Source organism: Hetaerina americana, unplaced genomic scaffold (genome assembly GCF_022747635.1).
Source record: "Hetaerina americana unplaced genomic scaffold, ioHetAmer1.1.p SCAF_1, whole genome shotgun sequence".
NCBI classification, from domain to species: Eukaryota; Metazoa; Arthropoda; class Insecta; order Odonata; family Calopterygidae; genus Hetaerina; species Hetaerina americana.
The window spans coordinates 105,767,175-105,792,806 of NW_027286069.1; the positions used below are offsets into that span (position 1 = coordinate 105,767,175).

Genomic DNA, 25,632 nt, shown 5'->3' on the forward strand with positions numbered 1-25,632 from the left:
ATATTTTAACAAAAAAAGCGGTAGGAAAATGTTATTCTGATCCCTTATCGTTCGTGGAAAAATGTTGCATCATAAATGACACCTGGTATTTTGTGGAAGAGCCACACTCAAGGGGACAAAGAGCCACACGCAGCTCGCGAGCTGCGATTCGCTGACCGAGTTGGAATGTGTGGCAGGGGATTGATTATTACACATCAGGCTACTTTTGGCACAAAATACTTTCCGTCGGACGTTTATTCACTATCGTTCGTGGGAAAAATTGCATCTTAAATTTATCTGTTCTACACTTAATCTCTTTAATGTCATTGAAATGATCTCTCCTACCGTAGTACGATGGGGGTAATAATACTTTTTCAACATTACTGCTAAAGAGATGTCCTTCCAATTCATGCAAGAGATTTAATCAGTAATTCCTTGGCTCCGTGACTGATTCCCAGCCTAACTCCTCTAATATTTTGGATACGCTACTAAGTTTATCATAAAAACGATTTAAAAATCTAGCTCCGCTGCACTGCACGCAATTCAATTCGGCAATCAATCCAACTGCGTGAGGATCCCATATACTGGAAGCATATACTAAATGAGACCTAACCAGCGAAATATAACATTTCTCTTTGACCTTTGCATCACAGATACCAAGTATTCTTCTAATAAATCCTAATTTTTAGTCAGCTTGTCCTCGTTAGATTTTCCCCTTATCTGTTTTACCCAGGAGAGATTGTGGGTGAGGGTAACGCCCAAGTATTTAATCGAGTCTATACATTCCATTTCGGTATTCCCGATGCAGTAGGCGTTCGGGAGGGAATCGCTCTTTTTCCAAATTCCAAGATCATCCATTGTTCTTAATTTCTGTGAATTTCTCCCAAAAACCTTTCTCTCTTTTCCATTTTTCCTCAGAACCTTTTTTGTTTTCTTTCTGTCCACTTCACATTAGCCATTTTTCTCCACCCATACGCACACTCAAAAGAAACTTGCCTCAAGTTTCTGAGTCATTCAAAATTACGTTCCATTTGAAAGTCTCCACTAGTCTTCATTGACGCCAAAATTCACGGCACTTCACGAACGGTTTAATATGTAGTCGCAAACCTACCTTTCGAACAGCAACGGTTGCCATACAAATTAGGCTGTCCAGTGATCACATTATTAGTGCGACTATTTTAAGCGATTTATTTACTCCCCTTTTGCATTGTGCCACACACTACCGCGAATTTCATCTCCCACCCTGTATTAAATAAATTGTGCCACAATTTTTCATGTACTCCCCTTTACAGCTGTTCAAATTTGAATACTCACTGTACCGAACAGTACTCACAATGAAGCCTTCATTGTGACCTTGACATTGAATGGCCACCGACTGTTTCATTGAAAAACTACCGATAGGGACCGACCCTGAATTGTGTGATACAATTTTCGGATTTTTACGTCCTCCCGTCCCCTGGCCCTATAAGGATCCGTGAGATATGGGCATCCCTCCCTACTGTCTTTTATAATAATCGGCGTCATCATTTATACGGCGCATTAAACAGATGCCTTTTTCCAAACAACAAAAAAGTGTAATTAGGTTGTAAGAAAGTGCTTTTCACTAAGATAGTGCATTGATCGCTCCAATTACTCATTTGTCCGGCAAAAATGTTCCCTGCCAATGAAAAACAACTCGTTTTTTTATTTTAGTGGAATGAACATCGGATACATACGAACGGTGAAATGAAACAAAAATTGCGAAAATATTTTAAATCATTGAAACATGCTTATTTAATTCCAAAGTTTAATCAGTGAGCATTCGGAAAATGTTCTCTTTGGCGATCAAGAATTATCAAAATTCTGACAAAAAACATTAGGGCTTAAATAATGATAGAATAAATCCAAAGCAATATTCCTCCTGAACCCTCTCGCCTCATTAGGAAACGCAGTGAAATGGCATTCTCATACTCTACCCCAAGAGCTTTGCGCAATTGTGCAACTCATTGAAGGGGGCTGTAGACGCGACCAATGGTCACAACTGGCTATCGAAAAACAGGAAGACTACCGCACCATGGCTTGACTAAAACTTCATAAATTGTTACTGTTTCGTCATTTAAAAAATTAATTACGGGAAATCATTTATCCAGAGAAATTCCATGCGACATTTAACAAGTGGTTTCTTATTTTTTTAGTATTTGTGAGGAAGTTTAAAACACGAAGAAATCACCCTTGGTTATACGACGCTAAAGGACTAACTCCTTAAGTGTTTAAGGAAATAATAACCGACAAGAAATATTACTCGAGAGGAGGCATGACAATCTTGGACACTTGGTGCGAAGAGACTCTTGTAAAAGAGGGGGATATGGTCTTTTCTTTATTTCCGAAAGCCTGTGGAGCCGATTTCTGTGTGTGTATCTGCAGTTATAAATACTCAGAATTTGTTGGGTGTGTCCCTTGCGATAACGGCCGATTCACAGAAAGTGGGAAAGTCATGTTTAGACCGTTGTCTGTCGCTGAATGAAGGAAAATTCAGTTGCAGTGAGCATCGACTGGGGTAATCTTTGAACAGAGGTATCAGATACATAGGGCATGCAATCGAAATCGCAGATGAGTAGGAAATACCCCTATCTATATTCCGATTATTTTAATAACATTTTCCGGTTTCCGGAAACTCCACCTGTCTCATCCAACCGTCCAACTAGTAACGTGGCCTGCGTGGAGTTAAGACCAGTACCAATTGTTTATATATTTCTAAAGTACGATATCAGATAAACTGCTAATACAACTGCCAGTACAAAGAATTTTAATTTGGGCTTTTTCCGTGGAAGCAGACTATCAACCTACCTCCCAAGCTCCTCAATCATTATCTCACCACCATGACTCCCCCGATTTTCGCCTCAGTTCCTTATGGTGGGTACTTACGTGATAAACGAACGATAACGTTGGCCGAAAAAAATCGTAATTCGACAAAATCGGCTCAGCGTTTGCGCAAATACTACTCAGTAATGGCTGTTCTATTGATGCAATTTATTTTCTAAAGCGGATAATACTTAACTATACACTTGAGTTCTGAATTTAGGAGGGTAAGGAATTTTCAGACTGAAATGAGGAAGAAATTCCTGAGAAGATCTAGATATTTCGATCTTAGAAGTGTTTAGGGGAATATTAACCGACACGAAATATTACTTAAAAAGTAGAGAATGAAGCCCTCGAGCACTTGGTGGGAAGAGTATTTGTGAGCGAGTTAAGAACGCGAAGAAATCGCACTTCACTATATTCGACTATTGGTCTCACTTCTTAATAGTATTTTTGAGAATATTAACTCTTAACCAAGACAAATGCCAGTATATCTAAAATATAATTATCTCGATACTTACCTCATCGGTTGACGTGCAAACTGTTATGCGTTAGGTATTCCAAATCAATGTGGGTAAATAATATATTTTACAAGTAAATTAACCATATCTGGGAAATGATCTATTTCTGTGAGAAATGGTTCGCAACCTAAGAACCCTACGAAATTAGCCAGTCAAACTGCGACATAGTATGTACAATCTTTGGGTTAACTGGAAAGTTTATTTTTCTCTTCCAGGCTGCATTCATATGCAGCTGAGTCCCATTGATTTCATCCTTTAGTTTCCTCTCATACACCGACGCGGTATTTATTATCATGGCAAATGTTGTTGGAGAAACTATTATTTTTTACACCACGGACTGACTCATTGCGGATTTCGTGAAGCTTCGTGTTTGGTGAAACATCACTATTTTAAATACAACGGTAGATATTTGTCTGTAGTTTTATTGATCCTCTTATATGCGATGCTTTCTACATGGTATAACCATACAAATTGGTGTATTACCATAGTTTGTACACATTAACTATCGTATTTCGTTATTACGCAATCCCTCATCACACTGAGCTGATAGAAAAATATCATTCAAATGATCTAATCTTTTGAGACGACTTCATCCCAGTGAATCGAATCACTTAAACTGAATCTTCCAGATGTGGACCCTGGCCCATTTATTTAAGGGTATAATGGCAACACTATAAGTAATAAAAAATAGTTTATATTGAAAATGCGTTTGATATACCTCTTTAAATGATATGATTGTATTTTAATATATGATAATAGTAATGGTAGTGATCGTCATTTCTTTGAAGAGACGACTCTTTTGATCCAATCGTTTGTAACTGAATTTAGTGACCATCAAACCGTACAGTAAATTTTAGCGTGTGTGTTGTATCATGCGTCTGGAATTAGAAAATGCAATACTTTTGTTAATTTGGTGTAGTTATAACATTGGATTGTTTTAATTTAGAGTGTACAACGTTTTAATTAACAGTGAAAATGTTTTGTTGGGTGTTATAACATTTTTCTAAAGCTAGTTGTGCTTTAATTAGTAGAATGTATCTTCGTAGAGTAATTTCTTATGTGTCTCCTATATTTCGAGTAGGAGTTGCTAGGATGTTTCTCATGACGAATCTAATAACGCCACAATCTCGCCATTATATATGTATTCCGCCGAAAGTTTCTTTGAGAAAAAGGAAACCTTTTAGTTTTGGAAGTAGTAAATATAAGTATTATTCTGATCAGAGTAAATCGTGTTGGAAGTGCGACAGTTCTGTTGAGCTACACGAATTATTTTGTAGAGGTTGTAATTCTATTCAAAAGTTAGATCCCAATCGTAATTATTTCGATTTATTTGGCGTGGGGCAAACGTATAATGTTGACCTAAAAGTCCTACACAATTCATTTCGTAATCTACAACGATTACTTCACCCTGATTTGTTCAGTAACAAGGATGAGGTGAGCCTCTTAAGCTCAATGACAATACATTTTGTATTTTAAAGTAAGTAATGTTGTTATCCCAAAATATTCAGGAGGAAAAGAAACTGTCAGAAGAGCATTCTTCTCTCGTAAATAAGGCCTACTCGACCTTGACCCATCCCGTACGTCGTGGGCTCTACATGCTACGGCTGAAAGGAATTGACATAGAGGAGGCTCCTATAAATATGAGTCAAGATTTTTTAGTGGACATAATGGAGAGAAATGAAGAAGTAAATGATTTGAAAGACGTGCAAAAAATCCGACAACTAAGCCACGTATATAAAAACATTATGCTAGAACTGATGGAGTAAGTTATCACATTAAACATGATATGCCTTACCATCCTTACCCCTTTTCCTAAAATAGCACTGGCGATGTAGTAACTATACATTGGATCGGAATTTTTGTGTTAGAAATGGGTGAATGTAATATTCATTCAAAATACACCATTGCAATTAGAACCTGTCAGCCTGTGGACACGTATTTCGGAATCATTTGTGCATCTATTTCAAAATTCTTGAAGGGCTTCTTTTTAATATGTTATCATACATGAATTTTTGTGATGTTAAGGGTCATAGAAGATCTTGAATGTACCGGCATTAACTTTTGTTTATTTTTGCTAAATCTTGTAGGATTCATGTTGGCCAGTGAGGATTTGGAATAACTGGACAGGTGTGAAGGGGACAAGTATATTTCAATACTATCATTGTATATATCTCGAGTACTATTATATCCGATAGTGCTCTCGGGTCAAACCACTTACAATGCTATTTTACACTTTACTATACACAATTGTGAATGCCTTCATTCAATTTGCTCTATGTTATTTACAACCTTGATATTTAAACCTTCCCTCTCTTAGCTTCACCCCAATTTCCAGTGACCACTATTCCCTGGGGCCATCTTTCATGCCATGCTCAAAGTACAAATTGCCGTTTGCAAACCATTGCACTCTCTAATCATTTGTCAGCTTAACTTCATTCGGTTGTGATTTCACCATATCTTTTCTTTGGCTCCATTTCCTCTAAATTATTTTTATCCCCTTTGAATGTTCAATACACCAAATTTTGAAGCCAAATAGTACAGGTGTCTTTCCTCCAGATCCACCTTCCCATGATCACATATAAGGCTGTTCATATGTATTGGTTTGAGAACTCATTCAGTTGTTCTGCATGTACGGCTTAGTTATGAAAACTTCACTCTTTATCAAGGGTATTTGATTCTCACTTGATAAATCAAACCAGTGACTGGTGCATGACAATGGCATTTATTATTGCTTTTGCAATGACATGATTTTTTATTTAAACAATTTTTGACATATTCCAAATTGTTAATTCCATCTTATTCACTGCCAAATTGGGAAACCACTGCCATTATTAATGGTTATACACCGAAAGTGTGCTTGTCTCATTCTTGAAAATATACTTATTGCAATATAGATAGATCAAAACAGACAAGCAGCAATCTATACTTCATTTTGTGCATCATTTGCTATTGCAGCTAAGATAATTGGGATGGGTATATGATGTTGAAGCATCCTTTGGCAGGAACTAATTGAAACCATATCTGTGTATGTGTATTAAAAGGCTTTATATCCTCAAAACATATCATCAGGGGTTGGGGGATCAGTAAAAAAATGACATAATTAGAAACTAGAGATATATATTATGAAAAAATTGAGAGAAAGGAGGGACATAGCTGAAGAATTTTCAGAAAAAAACATAATGCATAGTGAGTGAGCTAGGAAAAAAGGGGGAGGGTACTAGGTGTGACTCTGCAGGGTGGGAAGAGAGTTTTCAATTCACTATTCTGTTCTAATCGTCATTGGTAGTCAATTGAATGGGGACTAATTTTGGATGGTACCTGACAAAGTTGCACATCTTCATGGACTTCTGAGCTCTTCCAACTTTGTAGATTACACTATTTAATTCTTCACTTCTTAGTACTTTCTACCAGCTTCCATGCCAATAAAACAACCCATTCTTTCCCTTCATCTTCTCAACTGCTTAGCATTTTCCCTTGAATTATGTCCTTGAGCATTCCACTACCTTATGTTATCTCCTCTATCTTCTCTTATTTTATTCATGTTGTCAAAAAATTGAGGTCGTTTCCTGTTACCTTCATCAAAAGTATTTTTACAAAGGTTTCCAAATCCATTGGGGGTGCTCCATGCTACACACAAATTATTTTGCATCAAATCTACTTTGCTGACTGCCTCACTGGCATCAAATACCTTCACATCTCTCCTACCAAGTTAATAGTTGCATGGAATACCTTCATTCGTACTCCTAGACTGAGATCTACTTTGTGACCCTACCAGGGCACTTACCATTGCTCTAGTGGGCAATGGAACACTCAAGGCTATCATGGACACAACATTTGGATTGCAAGTCATGACTGAAGAATAGATAAATGTTGATAGTGAATTTTACCTAATATTTTAAGTCACATCTTACAACTTAAATCATTTTGAATTTGGTATTCATATTTCAATTTTGCATCAAATTAAAACTGCCAAGGAAACTCAATAATGCAATTATCACTGATCGAAAAACTTTTCAATTAGATAAATATCTGTAAGATGGAAGGGGAATATAAACTCTGTGGAAACCACATTGGAAAGGAATGAAGTGCTGCAGTTGGATAATCTTTGGATTGAAAAACTGATTCACTTTTCAAACTCTGTCCTCAATCCCAACACTGTTCTCCCTGTTCCACCCTCTACCTCCTTGCTCTTGTGTCTATTTGAAATAAAATGTTTTTTATATGTAAATTTAAATACCATATATTGATGGTGTGCTTCAAGTGTCATAAAGAGGTCTTGTTAATGCAAAACTGGTCCCATCAATGAAATAATGCAAAGGATTCCTCTTTCATGAGAGTATCCATCAATTTAAAGTCGTGGTGGGAATCATTAATTGGTTCATTTCAGTGCATTTGGGCTTTTTTGTATGTGGTGCTGCTAAGCCAGACTACAGCAAATTATTACTGCTGCAGCTATAAATTTACTTCTTTAAAGGATTCAGTTCCATATTCTCTAGCTGAGGGAATAGAAAGTTGTATTTGAAAATTACTTCAATGAAAACCTGAGGGACTTGTGCCATTTTTACCCTGTGATCATCATTATGTACATTATTTTGTTGAATTTTGATCTTTAATGATTATTTACTGTGACTTTCATTTTTGTTAGGGAGGTCAAGAGGGCATTCAATGAAGAGGACTTGGAGAAAGTCAAAGAGACTGTGGCCAAAATGAAATATTTTTCCAATTTAGAGATGAAGCTTAAGGACCTAAAGCAGGAATTAGCCATTGTGGATTAATATTAACATGAAGGGTTATGTGGATCCTAGTCCTAGACAATACGTTAACTTTCATTTTTATACTTCAAATTTTATTTTCTTCCAATAAATTTTATATTTAAACAACTTTTTTGCATTATATTCATATTTTCTGACATCCCTTGGTGAAAACATTGCATGACACAAGTAAATGAAATGACATTGTTAGTACTATCAACCTGATAAATCCCCCTATTGCCTAATATTCGATGGACCAAGGATGTAAGGAATTTCTGCACTACTCTACTCTCATTATAATGAGTTCAATCTTACCAACAGACAAACACTGCTCATCCTCCTCTACCAACTCAGACACCACTGACTTGTGTCCTCCCACCCACTAAAATATTCACCAGTTGCCCCCTTCCAAACACCTAGTACATATGTTTATAATATATACATACCTACTCTACCTTGAAGTTTTCCTTTGAAATCGAAAGTACATGCATGACATTGCTCTAACAGCTGAAGCCTTTGCCACAAAAATAATAAATAATCTTGACTTTAACACAAAAATTAAAACAAGAATTTAAAATTCAAGTTCCTATCTTGGTTATTTTTCAGTAATAATTAAAACAGATTTATTCGTCATAAAACAGTACATAATTGTATGGGCTTTGTTAAGATTCAATTATATTTATAGGTGCATTAACATACATACAAATTCATAGGAATAATAATTTACATGAAGTATATGAGTATTAAAGATTTAAAAACAGAATTCCCTACATTTGCTCTTTCTATGTACTCTTGGACGCTATAAAAAACATTATTTAAAAAGAAATTTTTCAACTTTTTTCGAATTTATTTTCTTGATGGAGTATTTGTTTAAACTCTTCAGGAAGTCGATTAAACAGTAGTCTTCCTAAAATTTCTGGAGTTTTTTGTAGTGCTTCTACTCTGCAATGGCCATTATGAAAATTATCCTTACCCCTGGTGTCGTACTTGTGAACATCCCTATTTCTGACCAGTGAAGGGGCTTTGGTGCAGGCATACAAAATCACATTAAACATATAGATACAGGGAATGGTCATGATTTTGTGACATTTGAAATACTCCCTGCAGGATTTTCTTGCATTTAGTTTAAATATGACCCTTAATGCCCGTTTTTGAAGGGTGAGTATTCTATTGATGTTTCCATGTGCTGAGCTCCCCCAGCAGACGATGCCATATTGAGCTATGGACTCAAATATACCGTGGTATACTGGGATTAATATTTCTGTGTTAAAATAGTTGGCAAAATATTTTAGAAGGAATAGGGCGGAACATAAGTTTTTACTACATTTTTCCATTTGAAACCTCCAGCTTAACTTGTTGTCTATTTCTAAACCCAATAAGGTGGTATGCCCTAACTCGGATATCCATTGGTTTCCTATTTCTACAGAAATATTTGACTGAAGGTCTCTATTACTAAATACCAAATAAACTGTTTTTCTTGCATTTAGTTGTAAATTATTTACATTCAGCCATTGAGCGACTGAATTCACCATAGCATACATATCTATTTCTAATTGAGATGGTTTCGTATGACCTGCTATTAGACTTATATCTGCATAGAGCACCATGTTATTATTATCTGGAGAAATTATGGCTTTTTCAATGTCATTCATATACACCAGGAAAAGTAAAGGACCTAATATGGAATGGAATATGGTGTTATATTTAATAGTTTTCATTGATTTGTAGGTAGCACCATTTTATCCGACAATTTCTACATACTGTTTCCTATTTTCCAAAAAAGATGTAAGCTAGAGATGAGCTACTCCCCTGATACCATGTCCTAGTTTAGTTAAAAGAATGCTAGATTTTACAGACTCAAAGGCTTTTGATAGATCCATATTTACCCCTATAACATGCTTTTTATCACTTAAAGCTTGGGCAATTTTTGTTACATAATCACTGCATGCAGTTTCTACACTTGAATTTTTTGTGAAACCATGCTGTGACTGAGAGAAAACTTTATTTTTTGTGAGGAATTTGAATAGTCTTTCTTCCATCAATTTTTCAAGTATTTTTGAAATACATGAAATTAGTGAGATTGGCCAGTAATTATTCAGTTGGTCTTTGGCTCCCTTTTTATGTTGTGGAATAACTTTGGTTATTTTTAATTCTTAAGGAAATTTTCCAATTAGAAACAATTCATTGGCTATATTGGTAAAAGATAAAGTGAAGGATTCTTGACAAAGTTTTATGCAAATTTCTAGGTATTTCTCTATGTGCAAATATTTCTTGGGATACTCATGTAAAAGCCCTTCAACACAAGCTCAGTTCAACTTGCTACTTATTAAGACACCTGTATGAAACTACAAGTAAAACTGTACTACTCAATTTGTACTATGGGGAAATGTATTCAAATATAACCTACAGTATAATATTATGGAGATCAGCTGCTATTTCTCAAACCATCTTTAAAATGCAAAAGAAAGCTATTAGAATCATCACCAGGAAACCTCACAATGCTCCATCAAGGCCTATTTTCTGTGAATTAAATTTGCTACCACTCCCATGCATCTACATTATGTTTTTAATTCTATATATAAAAAATAACATCGGCAACTATTCTCTTAACTCTGCCTATCATCATCATTACACCAGAGGCAGGAATGACTTCCATTATGGGAATATAAGAACTAAAGCATTGAAATTAGGACCCAATGAAATGGGCATCAGATTATATAAGAAACTACCCAAAAGTATCAAGGATACAAAGGGAACTGCTGCATTCAGGCATAAATTAAAAAGATATCTACAGCGCAATATGTTTTACTCGGTTGATGAATATCTCAACAATATTCCCAACCAGTAAGTTCATACTTTTAGTTTCTAGCAATGGTCATGGTCTGATTCATGTTAATGATCAATGATTTTTCTGAATTTGATATTGCATGTTACAGCCAATGTTCATGGGTTTGTACCAAACATTTATGTAACTATGAGCAAAATTTCTTTTATGCATCTTAACTGAGCCTGTGTCTTTGCTCCTCATTGACGTGCCTTATATCATGTACATACACCACCCACCTGGTATTTTTTTATTGTGATCTCTGGTTAAATAAAAATTAATAATAATAATAATTAGATAATTTGATATGCCATCATGCCCACTGGATTTTTTGTTTTTTAGTTCCTTGATCATATTTCTGACTTCATTTTCTGTGGTGGGATTTAAGTAAATTGATTCACTAATGTGCATTACTTTTTCTATGCTATCATTTAGAAAGTTTTTCTGTGCTATTGTTTCGCCAATGATATCTATGAAGAAATTATTGAATTTGTTTGCCATATTGCCACTTAAGTTTACCTTGCCCCCTCGTATTCTATTTTGCCCTCATATTTCACCTTTCAGTGAATGCCATTCATCAAACAATTCATTCATAACACTAACTGCAACTTCAATGGTAAAAAACTGTAGGAAGTTACATTTTATCGCTGGGATTTAAAAATAAGTAAACTTTGGTAAAGGCTTATTAGGCCACCACATTTCAAAAATAGATTGAATCACAGGATTTAAATGGTATGTATTTTACATTATGCGAAGTTATTCTCTAAAACATTTGAGACTATCTGGTATTAATTTTCTTGAAAAATTTAATACATAGTTATGCCAAGGGGAGAGGTGATGATTTTGCATGCAAAAAATGAAGATTAAGCAGGAATATAATTGACAGACAAAATATATATATTACATGTAAAAGTGCAGATACATTTTCCTTTACAGAAAACCTGACTTTACCATCACTTCTGGCACAATAGATGTTTAATGAGAATATTATTAAGAGACTGTAAAGTACATCTCCCACCAAACTGAATTGCAGCATTTCCCCTTTCCTGCACCTATCTCCTCCTACGGCTTTTTCTGGTCCTGGAATGAAACAGAAGACAAGATTTAGGGAAGGAAATGCTAATTGAGAGTTAGTAGCACAGTGTTATATTAAGTAGGAAATTAGATACACAATAATATTACTGCGTTAAATAAAAAACAAACTATTACAAAACAATGACATAGGATTCTTAAATATACGTGAAAGACAAAATTAGATTAAAGTCATTCATTATTTTGCTAACCAAAAAGAAAAAAACCAGCTACTAATATTTTTCATGATTTTCTATGGGCTTTCACACAGCAACAAACACAATTTTCAACCTGGGTAAACTTCAACAGTCTCCATAATAATTCTCTTTACAAGGGAGAGGTATAATTAAAAATCTGGGATATCTTGAAGACTGCTAAATCTTGTAATTATAGTATTTGAATGAAGTGTGTACTACATAAAAGAAATAAATTGAGGGCCAATTTTGGTCTGGATAATAACAACATAAATTACAACCTCACATTTGAGCAGTGTGTTAAATCTAATAATTTGGAGCATATCTTAAGACTTAAACGATTAGTGTCTGCAGCCAGCCCAAATGTGTGAATGAATACACTGTACACCTAAAAGATGTAAATGAGGTGGTGGAATGTCATTACTCACTTTTTTGGTCCCTTGACAAAGCACCAATCAACAGATATTGGTTGTCCTAAAATACTTGTGCCATTTAGGGAATCCCGCGCGGCCTGTGCCTCCTTAAAGGTTTCGTACTCAATAAGAGCATAGCCCTGCAAAAAGAGCAGGTAATAAGTAAGGTAAGGTGACCATTTCTTAACACCACTATGCCCACAAAGTAATTTCAAAGGTGGAAATCGAGAGAGCCTATGTAAATCAGGAGAAGATTCATAATCACTTCCCGTTTTCAAGTGCTCTTTTCTCGATCCAACAAAATGTACCTTCAAAAATCCAGTACGGCGATCCAGGTTGAGATGTATATTTTTAATTTCTCCAAATTCGGAAAATTTTTCATGAATATCATCTTCTTGCGCTTCTTCATGCACTGATGTCACACACAAGATCCACCCTTCAACAGCTAAAATGAAAAATGGATACTTATATAACGTTGTATTAATTGTGAAAACAAGTAGGAAATGGCAGATATAGCTGCTAATTAAAGTTTTTTCACCGATTGCAGTTAAAGGCACCATGCGCATTATCAGCTTAAGTTTTTCCATAAATGGAAAATTGAATTGCATTCAAATTGACTAACTTGACACGAGCATACCTGCTCTTATAAGCGCGCCATACCCAAAAATTAAAGCTCGATTTTAATATACAATAGAACAGTTAGCAGTATTGTTTAGACTTACATCTTTGTGGGCCTGGCTCTTCATCACCATCAACCTCCATAGACTCATAGTCACGGATTTCCTCTCTTGCTGAATTATCCGCACCGAAACCTCTCCCCTTTCGTTTTCTGGCCTTCTCCTTTAGCCTTGCGATTCCTTCTACATAAATTATTTTCGGCTTTTGTTACACATAACACACTTGATGCATGATGGTATGAACAAACTAGGAACGGAAAAACATTCCTCATAAAACCCAAGTAACAAAATCTTCCCAATACTTACGATCACCTTCATCGTCTACTTCAAACTCCTCCGCGTTATCTATATCCAGTACATCAGCCATTTTTGTCAAAATTTGCCAATTCCAACACTTTCCACTCCGTATAACAACTTTTCACAACAAGCTTGGGCACTCGGACAAGTAAGCTTTCCGTTTCTTTCCACGCTTTTTCATTAAGTTCTGTAATATTCCGCTTCATTTTGATGGCGTGTGGGCCACATTTCACACAATCACTTGCGAGATAATACTACACATGGTGCAGCAACAATATAAGAGCAACAATCTCTGAATGAAATCGGATCAAAAGGGCGAAATATACCCGAAATCGCCAAATGTTCCTCAATAGAAATAATTTTCACTGATGGTCATTGATTATTCACGTATCTGTTACCGGTTTTCTTTGTGAAACGTCACGGCTTCTTGTATTCTTTTCTATACTTTCCATGCACCAGAGAAAAATATGATAATCAGCATGCGCCAACTGCCTTACCTGGGTAGTCACCAAACACTTGATAGGAGCTGTAATATTTTGGCATCGCCCGAATCCAACCAGAAACTGTAAATTGATGCAAAAGCCTTGTATTCTTAGATATTATAAAACAAATGGTGAGCATTATGCATTATTAGGACTGACAATGTGCTGCTTAGTATTACTGCAGTTTTCTGTATTTCTAGTTTCAAAAAGTGTATCAAGCCTCTATAAATTAAGTCATTAACTGAGGCAGTTAATTATAAGATTTATGCTTCATTTTCGGTGTACATAACTAACGGTCATAATTTTACCGTAGGCCTCGATACAGAATGACGTTACCATTAAAGACAGCGCACCTAAATCTCTGTTGCTAGAAAAACATGCTGATTTTATAGAATCATATGGCTCCAACAAAGATAACTATGTAAGTAGTTCTCTCCTGTCGTGTAATTATCATTCTACTGATACTTATTCATAACTGTCTCCCCATTTTTAGGAATACTGTATGACAGAATATCTAAGAATGTCGGGAATATACTGGGGACTTACTGCGATGGAGTTAATGGGACAACTCAAAAGAATGAATAAAGACGATGTGCTGGATTTTATCAAGACGTGTCAGGATGATTCCGGTGGTTTGAGCGCAAGCGTTGGACATGACCCTCATTTGTTGTATACTCTAAGTGCTGTTCAGGTGAGGAATGCATTCTCAAATTTATTTATTCGGCTAGTGATATTAGGTGGGTTGCATGTAATATACTGCTAAAGCTAAGGATAAAATGAAGTTGGTAATTGGTAAATTCTCATTGTTCAAATTTGAATGACCGTCTCTTTGAGGAGATACCTGGACAAATTTACTTTGAAATTGAAATACCTGAAACTCAACATCATTCCCAGAAATTTAAGTGAGAACAATATAAACTACATCCGCATATTGTGCAACAAAATATTATCGAGAGATCACCTGCGTTATTTTAAAGAACAACTCTACATGAGTTCATTAAAAGTTAATAACAATGTACTCTCTCATGGAAATGGAATAATGTCTCCTTTGGTAACTGTAAGTGCCGTGGGTGGCCCTGGGCATGCATAGTTACTGAAGCACAATTATAACGCACATTTTTCTGTAACTCTTCTGATTATAGTGACCCTACTCTTCAAAATTCACCTATTTGTGGTGATCACGTCTGATCGAAGATATGTATCATATAGGTACCTGCAAGTTAACTGCCTCTGAAAACCTGTTTCAGTGAGGTATTAATGATGTGAAATCCTTCCTCAAATTTCTGAAATAATTCCTTTCCAACTCGTTCTTACTCCCATTTCCCAGGATCTCATTGGCTTAAGTTAACATCGGTTTCCTTAATATTTCAGCCAGAACCTGAAGCATGTAGGTGGCTTTTTCAGGAATCTATTACCTGTGTATACTAACTGGATTGGAAGCAAAACTCATGTCATATCAAACTGGTGAATATTATAAGAACATGAAAAATGAAGAGATCAACAGATAGGTCCGTGCGGGGAAAACAAAAAAATATTTACTATCCTTACTTGAATTATTAATAAATTGAACAAAAGTTGAAGGAACTCCAAGTTTTTTCATTCATATTGTCATTTTAAGTAGGGATTATTATTGTTATAGACTTTTCAATAATGTTTGCTGTACAAAAGTGTGTTACATGTTATAACTTTTAGAATTAGAGTCTTACCTACGTGTGGTGATGAGGTTGGAAAAAGAAAAGAGGGTTCATTATTATTGGGAAAATGCACATATGTTGCCACAAATGTCTCTGTCAGAAAAGTAGAGATGGCTGTCATGTTGGTATACAGCATTGTAGCTAAGGAAGCAATTTGAGTTTACTCTTAAAGATGGAAGTATACAAATTTCCAATTCCTTCTTTACGTTTAATCAGGTACAATATTTTTACAATGACCTTACAAACTTAAGTAATACATGACTTTCTTATGTTTTCACAGATATTGAGCATGTATGATGCAACTCATGTCATTGATGTGGACAAAGTGGTGAGTTATGTGAAGAGCCTTCAAAAGGAGGATGGAAGCTTTACAGGGGACAAATGGGGTGAAGTGGACACCCGGTTCTCATTTTGTGCAGTGGCATGCCTTTATCTTCTGGTAAGTTCATGTGAAGGAAATAATTCATTAGGTATGTAATACATGCGATATCACTGCTTTGATTTGAGCAAACCACAGTATATTGCTTGTACATATGCAAATTTGACAATTTAACATTGATGGAGATTCTTTTTCAGCATTTGTTTAATTCTAAGAGTACTGCAAATACAGTTGGCGAAGCACTTCCTTAAGGGAACTGGCTTTACTATGTAATTTTGTTGTTATTCTGGGTATCAGTGATTAGTCATAGTTTGAAATAAAGTATTCTATCTGTTAGGGATAGGTTTTCAAGTGTCCCTAATCCCTGTTATCTTCCATATAGCCCAAGAAGTTCCCCTTCTTTACCTTTCATTTCCTTAGTCAGCTCGTTGCAACTTCCATATTCCTCCCTGCTGTCTAGAAAGCCTATTTTCATTCTTTCTCTACCCAATATACCTAACAATTCTCTTTTCTCCTGAAACCCATGATACCAATTTTTCAATGTTTTCCCTACCAGCCGTTTCTGTCTTTTCATATTTCTTATTGCAACTTTCAATTAAAGAAATAATTAATGATGACCATAGTTCAAACAGTTTATTGGAATTTTCATTTAGCATTAAAGGTTGTGTGGAAAATGCAAAACAAATAGTTTATTTTATATTGTATTGCTTATTGTGCAATGCTAATGCATTTCTTAAATATTTTACATTATGTATGTATGTCAAAAAATAATAACCTTATTGCTCCTCTATAATAGCCAAATTTTTAAAGTTTAACTGATTTCTTATATTCGTTACCAAGTACTGTGGGATTTCTAAAATATTATTTATCAATCATTTTGTGGTATACCTTTTACATTTACATATTCTGTATTGTATTTAAAGAAACCCAATTATTGACTGACTGATATGAATATTTTCCTTGTGATCAGATTTCCCTTTATTTTATTACTTTTCTGTATTCATTTTGAATTAACTTGACTCTTTAAGAATGCTGATTGAGTTGATTTTCCTTTATGTTTAGCCATAATAGAGAGTTCTAAAGTTGTATAATTTTTTACATTCAGGGCAGGTTAGATGCCATTGATGTAGACAAGGCTGTTCAGTTTGTGGTGTCATGCATGAACTTTGATGGTGGCTTTGGATCAAGACCAGGCTCAGAGAGCCACGCTGGGTTAATTTACTGCTGTGTTGGAATGCTGTCTTTGACTGGTAAGGGAACCTGAAAATGCATGCTGTTTGTATGACCTTAAGGGACTCTCCCGGGATACACTGAATACATTTTAGTTTGTGACATACTTTTTTTAGCAATTATGATTCTCAAACCCTTTTTTGAGAAATCCAATAATAAAATTGCATAAAACATGCAGAATGGAAGTTAAGTCAGAATTTTTTGTGATCACTAGGAAATACAAAAATCGATTTAATTGGTGTTTCTGTGGACACTTAATACATAATTGCATACCCTCCATGAAAGTGTAATAACTTATATGAGATAGTATTTTTGTATAAATAGTTGCTTAATATATTCTTAAACATTGTTAAAAATCACTTATGAGTCATATTCAGTGGAGTAAATACCCATTTTTAGCTTTCAAGCAAATCTATTTTGGCCTTGGGGCGGATTTAATGCATGTAAATGTAAAATGAAAGCACTTAACTATCCCCGATTCCTACTTCCTTATTTTTTGTTTGTGTGATTGATGGTCCCTGGCATAGGAGGAATCCTTGCAAACCCTGAAAGGGTGAGTGTGTGCGATTCACTAAGGTCTGATACACTTGAGTGATTGCATGTTTACGTACATCCATTCTGTTTCGTTTGTTACTTCTGTATGATTGACAGGTCCCTGGCTTAGGAGGAATCCTGGTAAACCCTGAAAGAGTGAGTAGTTGTGAATCGCTAAGGTCACTGTTTTTGGATAAAACACACCTGAGTGATTGAGTGAATGAGCGGAAGCGTGCTTGCATCTGTTTTATTGATACTTGGCATTCATCTGTGCGATTGGCGGGTCACTGACATAGGAGAGCTCCTTGTTAACCCTGAGTGTGTGTGTAAATGCGATTCACAAAGGTCTAACACACCGGAGTGATTGAGTGATTGCTTGTTTACGTAAATCCGTTCTGTTCCGCTACATTCGTTTATAATTTGGTATTCATCTGTGAGAGTGGCGGGTCACTGTCATAGAAGGAATCCTTGCAAATGCTGAGTGTGTGTGTGAATGTGATTTACAGGAGTGCTGTTATTCCTTAAGACACCCTTGTGATCAAGAGGCTGTAAGTTTGTTTTAATTTTTATTATTTATTTTGATTTTTTGGTGTGTGATTCAGGTATATGCGGGTCACTGATTCTTAAACACGCCCAATTGACATGGTGTGTGTTAATTGTAACTTTGTTTTTTCCCCCACCCCCTTTTCAACCTTGTGCCATCAAGTTTACGGTCTCGGCTATCCCATTTTCATTGATTTAATACATATTTAGTTAACTTGAAGATATGTTCGCACCAAATGTGCTTTCAGTTCAAACTCTCAGTTCACAGCAAATTCTTAGTGCTCGGCTTAATGCAGAGCACTTGTGTTTTGATATTTTCTATATTTGCTGTGTATTAATTACGTTTATTCCAATTGCATATCTCATATGCCTACTGTCTACTTTGTTCAATTTTATATCATTTCAAAAAAAGTACATTTTGGGTATTAATATGGTAAATATACTGGGACTGAATCGGTAGATATGTTTTCTAATGAATGCTCCTCCATAATAACCAGCATTTTAAATTTAGTTGAATTTCTGTGCTTAAATATCCTCTGGACTGGAAGTGATTAATGATATATGTATTAGAGTCAAGTAAATACCTATTTCCTATTTTTTAACAATTTTCATGAGTAGTATTGTACTCTTTCAGTCAATATGCACAAGGGGAAAGGATTGGAGGTCAAATCTAAATCTGTAATCGTATTCTTTTTGAAAAGGGCTACTTGATGATGGGTTAATGAAAAGTCAAAGGAAAGGTGAATGTGGTAGAAAAGATGAAAGAAGGTAGTCAAGTGGGTAGAACTATGTACTACTGAACAGAGAGCCTGGGTTCAATTCCTGAGGGCACCTCTGGACATCCTAAGCTTCCCCCAAGCTGTGGGCTTTATTGGTTAATAGAACTTCTTGGGGAATCACAGGCAGCACAGGAAAAGGAACTGGCCCCCCTACCCTTATGCGTAAATTTCACATGCAGTTGGGCTTAGGACGAGGTGAGCTCCATCCTCACCCATTAAACTAACCTTCTGGGTGATTGCTGTGGTTTTTTGGGCAGAAAATATTCTATTCAATGTCTTTTATATCATATGTGTATTCATTAAGTGTCTGTATCCTGTAGTAACTTCCATACACTTCACTTTCAATATTTGCCTTCCTCTGACCATCCAGAGCCAAAATGTGTCTCGTAAGATAATCACTCCTCCTTTGAAAGACTTTTATTTCTCTTATTTATTCACCTACTTTTCTAGGTAGTGGTAGATGGTAGTTTGAAAGGCTCTCAGAATCACCACCAGATGTCAGCACTGGCACAACGAGTTTTCCACGTAGTAATAGGTAATCCTTTAATGACGAGTAATGTGCCAGAGCACTGATGTAAACATGTAATGTGTCAGTGCTCTGGGAAGAGATCTGTGGTACGGATGCCTCTCTGTTATTCCCATGTAATGATTTGTGAAGATTGAGATTCAAGCAGTGATTAAATACTTCGTAGAGAAAGGTATGAAATCAAAAGAAATCCATGCTGACTTTCAGAACCCTCTGGGGACTCTGCTGCTTCATATTCAACTGTTTGTTCACAGGTGGAGCAATGAGTTTTAAGTTTGGTTGGGACAGCTTCGATGATGATTGACATTGTAGTTGGCTAAAATGTGCCTCTATCCTAGAAATTATTGCAAAAGTGCATAAAATGGTCTTGGAGGGTCACTGACTGAAAGCTAAAGAAATCGCTGAAGCTGTAGGGGTGTCATCTGAATGAGCATATCATATTTCAAGTGTGGAACTGGATATGAGAAAATTATCTGCTAGATGGGTGCCAGGACTCATGACTTGGGATCAGAAATCATTATAATGGAAATTTCCAGGCAATTTTTGACCTGTTTTAAGAGCAACCAACAGTTTGCGACCACAGATAAAACTTGTGTCCTCTGCTATACCCTAGAGATGGCTTAAGTTTTCTGTGAAATAAAAGGGATTTTGCTGATCAATTATCTTCCCACTGGTCAAGCAATTACTGGACAATGGTATGCTAACCTCCTGGACCAACTACTGCAAAATATACCTGAAAAAAGGGCAGGTTTTGCATGGAAGAAAGCCATCTTTCATCAAGACAATTCATGCCCACACACATGCCATTGTCTTGGGAAAAATATGTGAACCAAGGTACAAATTGTTGCCACACCCACCTTATTCACCTGATTTGGATCCATCAGATTTCCCTCTCTTCCCTCTCCTCAAAATTTTCCTCAATGGATGGAAATACTCTTCACACAAAGAACTAACAGCTGAAGTGGATGGGTATTTTGCAGGCCTGTAGGAGTTTAATAATTTAGATGGGAACAAGACATTGGGACATGGCTGGACCAAGTTCATTAGTGTACAGGGAGACTAGATTGAAAAATGAAAAAGTTTAAATGAGGGCAATCGTTTATTTCAGTTCCATTCCAAGAACTTTTCTAATTACCCTCGTATTTTATGTTTTGAAATATTAGTTTGGAAAATTTCGATAGCTCTAAGAAGTGTGGAGAAAGTGATTTACAGCCCACGTAAGATTTTTTTATCTCTAGTTCATGGATTTAATGGCTCTCAGAGTGAGGTGAATTATGCATTCAAGTGTGATCTTCTTTGCAAAACTATCCAAAAATGGGCATCCACTGACTCCGCAGTCTTCTCTGCCCCATACTACCTCCCTCGTCCATGTTCATAATTTCTTCTTGCCATCATGTTTAATGACATGCATATTTTTTCCTTCCTCTTTTTCATTTAAATTTCCTTCTGTTATTCAGCTTTGTAAACTGTCCCTTATCAGCAGCGGTCTTTTTCCTCTTTGTTATATCTTCAAGTGGTTATTTTTCATCTCCAATTCTTCTTAGCACTTCATCATTTCTTACTCCTCCTTGGTATAACTTTTCCTAATTTCATCCACAATTGCATTTTTAAAATTTGGAAGGTATTTCTCTTCTCACTCCTTCATGATTCATACTAGTTCATTATGAAATACTTAACAGGCCGTCTTGATGTGGTCAACGCAGATCTTCTGGGTTGGTGGCTGTGCGAGAGGCAGCTGCCATCTGGGGGCCTCAATGGACGTCCGGAGAAACTCCCTGACGTGTGCTACTCGTGGTGGGTGCTTGCTTCCCTCTCGATCTTAGGCCGTCTCCACTGGATCGACTCTGAGCAACTCTCGGCCTTCATCCTTGCGTGCCAGGACACAGAGACGGGAGGGTTCGCCGACAGACCGGGTGACCTGCCCGATCCATTCCACACACTGTTTGGACTGGCTGCACTTTCACTGCTCGGCAACGAGAGTGTTGCGCCGGTGGATGCCACGCTGTGCATGCCGACCCATGTCCTCTCGAGGTTGCGACTCTCCCCACAGAAACTGATGCAGTGCTGACATACGTGAAATAACGGGACTGTGCTTGTTCTTCTGTCCATCTCCAATCGGTGGCCAATGTGGTGATCATCAAGTCAATGCACGGATGAAAGAATGTACTTTGCATGTCAGCCTCTTTTGCACATTATGTGATGTAATTGATTGTTCATTCTTTGAAGTGTGAAGTGTTATCATAAAATAGTGAAAGAGATTCATTCACATTGTTCCCCTTTCATTGCCATCTCCAGTTGCTGTCTAATTCATACCTATTCCTGAAATACATACATACCAAATCACTAATCTACAGGTAATGGATAAAGTCTGGAAATGCTACCAGTGTGTATGAATATTCATATTCATTTTTTCAAACATGAAAACCTGCTTAATGCTGAAAACATATTAACACAGATATAGATATAGGGAAGAGAGATAGAAGCTAATAAGTGACTAACATAGGGTTAGTGGGGAAGGTAGTAGGTTGTAGATATCTAACAGAAAACCAGTGTCCTTGACTGGGACGTGAGCCTAAGATCTATGAATTGCTGGACGGATGCTCTGCAATTAAGCCTTCAAGGAAACATACTGCCTGTCTAACGTGTTCGTGCTTTAATTGTGTTTCAATTCTTTTTCCCTATATCTCTGTCTGTGTCAATATGTTTTCACAGTTTGATGGGTTTTCGTGTTTGAATGTGTATTTGGCCAATATCACCTATTTCCTAATTCTAGCTATGGGTGTCTTTAAATGCACTGAAACTACTCTTTATGACACTGTGTAATTGCTTCCGCTGTTATCTTTCCTTCTTGATTATTCATCCATTTCTCTAGTAGGAGCTGAAACAATTCCCATGCATCACCTCTTGGACAAATAATTGGGTCACTTAGTTGGATAAAACCGCTGCAGATTTCATGGTAATTACATCCCCTCAATAGCTAAATTTGTTTAGCATCAGCCTGGTAAGTCCAAGGTCATTGCTTCAAGTCCCAGTCAAGGAAACCTTTCTGCTTCGAATCAACACCCTTCTACCTTCTTCACCAATCTTATGTAAATATATTTAAAAAGTGCCAATTAATTTATTCTTTGACACTTTCTTATGGAGATAAAGAAAGTTGATGGCTTATTTATTTGTTGATATAAGTGCTTGTGTCATTCCATCAAAGGAACACATTCCATTATGACTTACTGCCATTTCTTTTAGGAGTAGTTCCATGGTCCATGTATAACATAATCAGGATGGCGCCATTGGCTTTTCTACAGGTTCTTGATTTACTTCTTTTATTCACTTGAACATTTTTCTTACATCCCTGTAGCATGTGTTGCCTTGAATCATGTCTTCACCAATTGTTAACACCTCCCCTTCACTCACTGTCTGACACATCCGTATTTTATCCACTGAAATTTTGATTCACTATCCTACCTTAATGCATCATATTTTTGTTCATTTTCTCCAAACTCAGATAAGCTTAAGATGGCAAAAGTTTATTATGCTATCCATGTATCATTTTGACAAAACTATGTACATGCCTGCCTGTACTGCATGAATTACAACAAAATATGGACATATATTAATACCCAACCCATCAATTTTACAGATTTTTAACATGCTCATTAGCCAATGTATTCTCTGTTACAAATCCTCTTTATGATGGTTATTAAATATCTGAATGAAAAGAATTGTTACTCATTTTGGAAATTCTCAACTGTAACCTCAAAGAGCTCCTTAGAATGTCAAAGATGCCTGACATAGCCCAGCTAAAACTCCTATTCTCCACTCATGCAGAAGGACAGCACCACACCCTTGCTGATCACCAGATGGTGCTGGAAAACACAAAAGAGAAGATTTACTTTTCACCATGAGAGCCTTCACGCAAGGGATATTAGGCCACCAAGCCATTAGAGTAATTGATGATTAATGGTATTTCAGGAGTTCAAATTGTCATCCTAAAAATTTCCTGCTGTTTTTGCATTAAACTGTGAGAGAGGAAAATTATATCTCATATTAATTATATCTCCTCCCATGGACTACAACCTTAGCGTGGTGGAAGGCCTTGTGCCTTCCAATGACCCCTAGAGCTGTGTTGGTAGGCGCAACGATAATTGCTCCTGGTAGGGTCACCCATGATGGATAGGTTGAAGGTTGAGAGTCAGACGGAAGGTAGTCCACGCAGCATCTGCTCCTCGGTATGGCAGCTACAAAGGCGTCTGACCAGAGTGGTGTGGCCATTGAGTGATGGTGTCACATTAAAAACACTATTGAGGAAGGTAATGGGAAACCACCTAAATTATTCATCCCATTATTTTTATGATATTAGGACAATATTGTGAAACTGAGGTCTGGCAACTATGGGACTCGGCCTAATCAGCTAGCTGTGTGTCGTGCCTGGCAGTGGGAGAGGCAAGGTTTCTATGGTTGTCATCTCATGAAACTCTTCCAAAGCAAAACCAACTGCAGCAGCTCAGAAGATTTAGAATAAGACAGAATCAGAATTGGAATGTTATGACAATGTTGAGTACAGGAAAATTATAAAATATAAAATTAGAGATGGAAAGAGGACATAGATGTTTTAGGTCTATGTGAGGTGAGATGGAAGGATAGGTGGGATTACTGGAGCCATAGTTATAGAGTAATATACAGTGGGTGGAATGAGAGCCAGTGAGAGGTGGCAATACTATTGAATAAAAAGGTAGAAAGAAGCATATGTAACACAGAGCAAGCAATGGATAGAATATTACCAGTAGAAGTAAAAGCAGAACCAACAAACTTGATTATTGTTTAGGTATAAATGCCACCAAGCAATGGTAGGGTTGGAGGTGGAAGTCAGGGTATAAGATCAGTTAGTGGACATAATCGCAGTTAGTCCAAAAGGGAAGCATTAGATATTGATGGGGAATCGGAATATGGCGGTACGTGAAGGAAGAGATTGTGATGAGTTTGGGGATTATTGTTTAGCAATGAAGAATGACCACTGGGAAAAACAATTGAGTTCTGCATGAGATGGGTTAATCATCACCAACACTTTGTTCGGACATCAAAAAAGGCATAGATATGCATGAAAATTCTAGGTGACTGAAAACGGTGTCAGATTATATTATGGTAAAGCACGGATTCAGGAACAGCGAGATCAATTCGTACAGCATCCTAGGAGTGGGATGGTGTAGTGGCTAACATACTGGCTTCCCACCCAAAGAGTCCATGTTCGAATCCTGAAGGTGGCAGATTGTTCAGTTGTATCCCAGTCTCTACTTCGGTTTCTTTGTACTACTACTGCAGACTTTGTGCAGAGTCAAAATTGATCATCTTGACTGGGATTCGTACCTGGATCCCTTGATTTCTGGCCAAGAGTTGAAACCAAATTATTAAACAGAAAATCGCCTTTGAAAAAGATGACTCATAGCTGGGCCAGAAATCACGGGATCTTGGTTTTAGTCTTGGGTGAGGCAAATCATTCCTATCCACCGTAAAACTTGTATTTTGGTACACATCAGCGAATGACTCTGCCAAAGTAGCAATTACAGCATCTCCACCAGTTTTTAAAAAATAGCATCACACTTTCCATTCAATCATAAAGATTATTCATAAAATGGCAACTTTTCTCTGTATTCTATTTAATTTCCCAAAACTAAATCCTTCCCTCTAAAATGCTTGAGACATTCTATGTGACATTTCAAAATTGTGAGAAAACAACTCTCCTCAGGTTTTTCCCTTCCAATTCAATGTTGGTTTGTTGCATCCCACTTTCATTGGTGCAGCTCTTTGGTATTCCTATCATTTTTTCATGTGCTGCGTGATTGACAGGCTGACTCCTAGGTTATTTACTTGGTCCACTATTTATGTCTAAAATTCACAAGTGTTTG

The 25,632-nt window shown here is 36.6% G+C and overlaps 3 protein-coding genes across 3 annotated transcripts; 2 read left to right on the forward strand and 1 right to left on the reverse strand.

The window, feature by feature from the left end:
* The first annotated feature begins 4,168 nt into the window (after window positions 1–4,168).
* Window positions 4,169–8,218, forward strand: Hsc20 (iron-sulfur cluster co-chaperone protein HscB-like protein, mitochondrial). The gene is made up of 3 exons (XM_071583980.1): window positions 4,169–4,772; window positions 4,847–5,100; window positions 7,984–8,218. Exons 1-3 carry the CDS (start codon window positions 4,371–4,373, stop codon window positions 8,111–8,113), a joined length of 786 nt encoding a protein of 261 aa, XP_071440081.1. The 5' UTR covers window positions 4,169–4,370; the 3' UTR covers window positions 8,114–8,218.
* Window positions 8,219–11,789: 3,571 nt separating this feature from the next.
* Window positions 11,790–13,936, reverse strand: tsu (40S ribosomal protein S12 homolog tsunagi). The gene is made up of 5 exons (XM_071594389.1): window positions 13,575–13,936; window positions 13,314–13,451; window positions 12,900–13,036; window positions 12,607–12,731; window positions 11,790–11,993 (listed from the first exon to the last, which is right to left on the reverse strand). Exons 1-5 carry the CDS (start codon window positions 13,633–13,635, stop codon window positions 11,966–11,968), a joined length of 489 nt encoding a protein of 162 aa, XP_071450490.1. The 5' UTR covers window positions 13,636–13,936; the 3' UTR covers window positions 11,790–11,965.
* Window positions 13,937–13,964: 28 nt separating this feature from the next.
* Window positions 13,965–23,437, forward strand: RabGGTb (geranylgeranyl transferase type-2 subunit beta). Its single transcript, XM_071594380.1, has 6 exons — window positions 13,965–14,178; window positions 14,361–14,468; window positions 14,541–14,738; window positions 16,022–16,180; window positions 17,226–17,370; window positions 21,412–23,437. The coding sequence occupies exons 1-6, from the start codon at window positions 14,176–14,178 to the stop codon at window positions 21,798–21,800; spliced, it is 1,002 nt and encodes a 333-aa protein (XP_071450481.1). The 5' UTR covers window positions 13,965–14,175; the 3' UTR covers window positions 21,801–23,437.
* The last annotated feature ends 2,195 nt before the right edge of the window (window positions 23,438–25,632 follow it).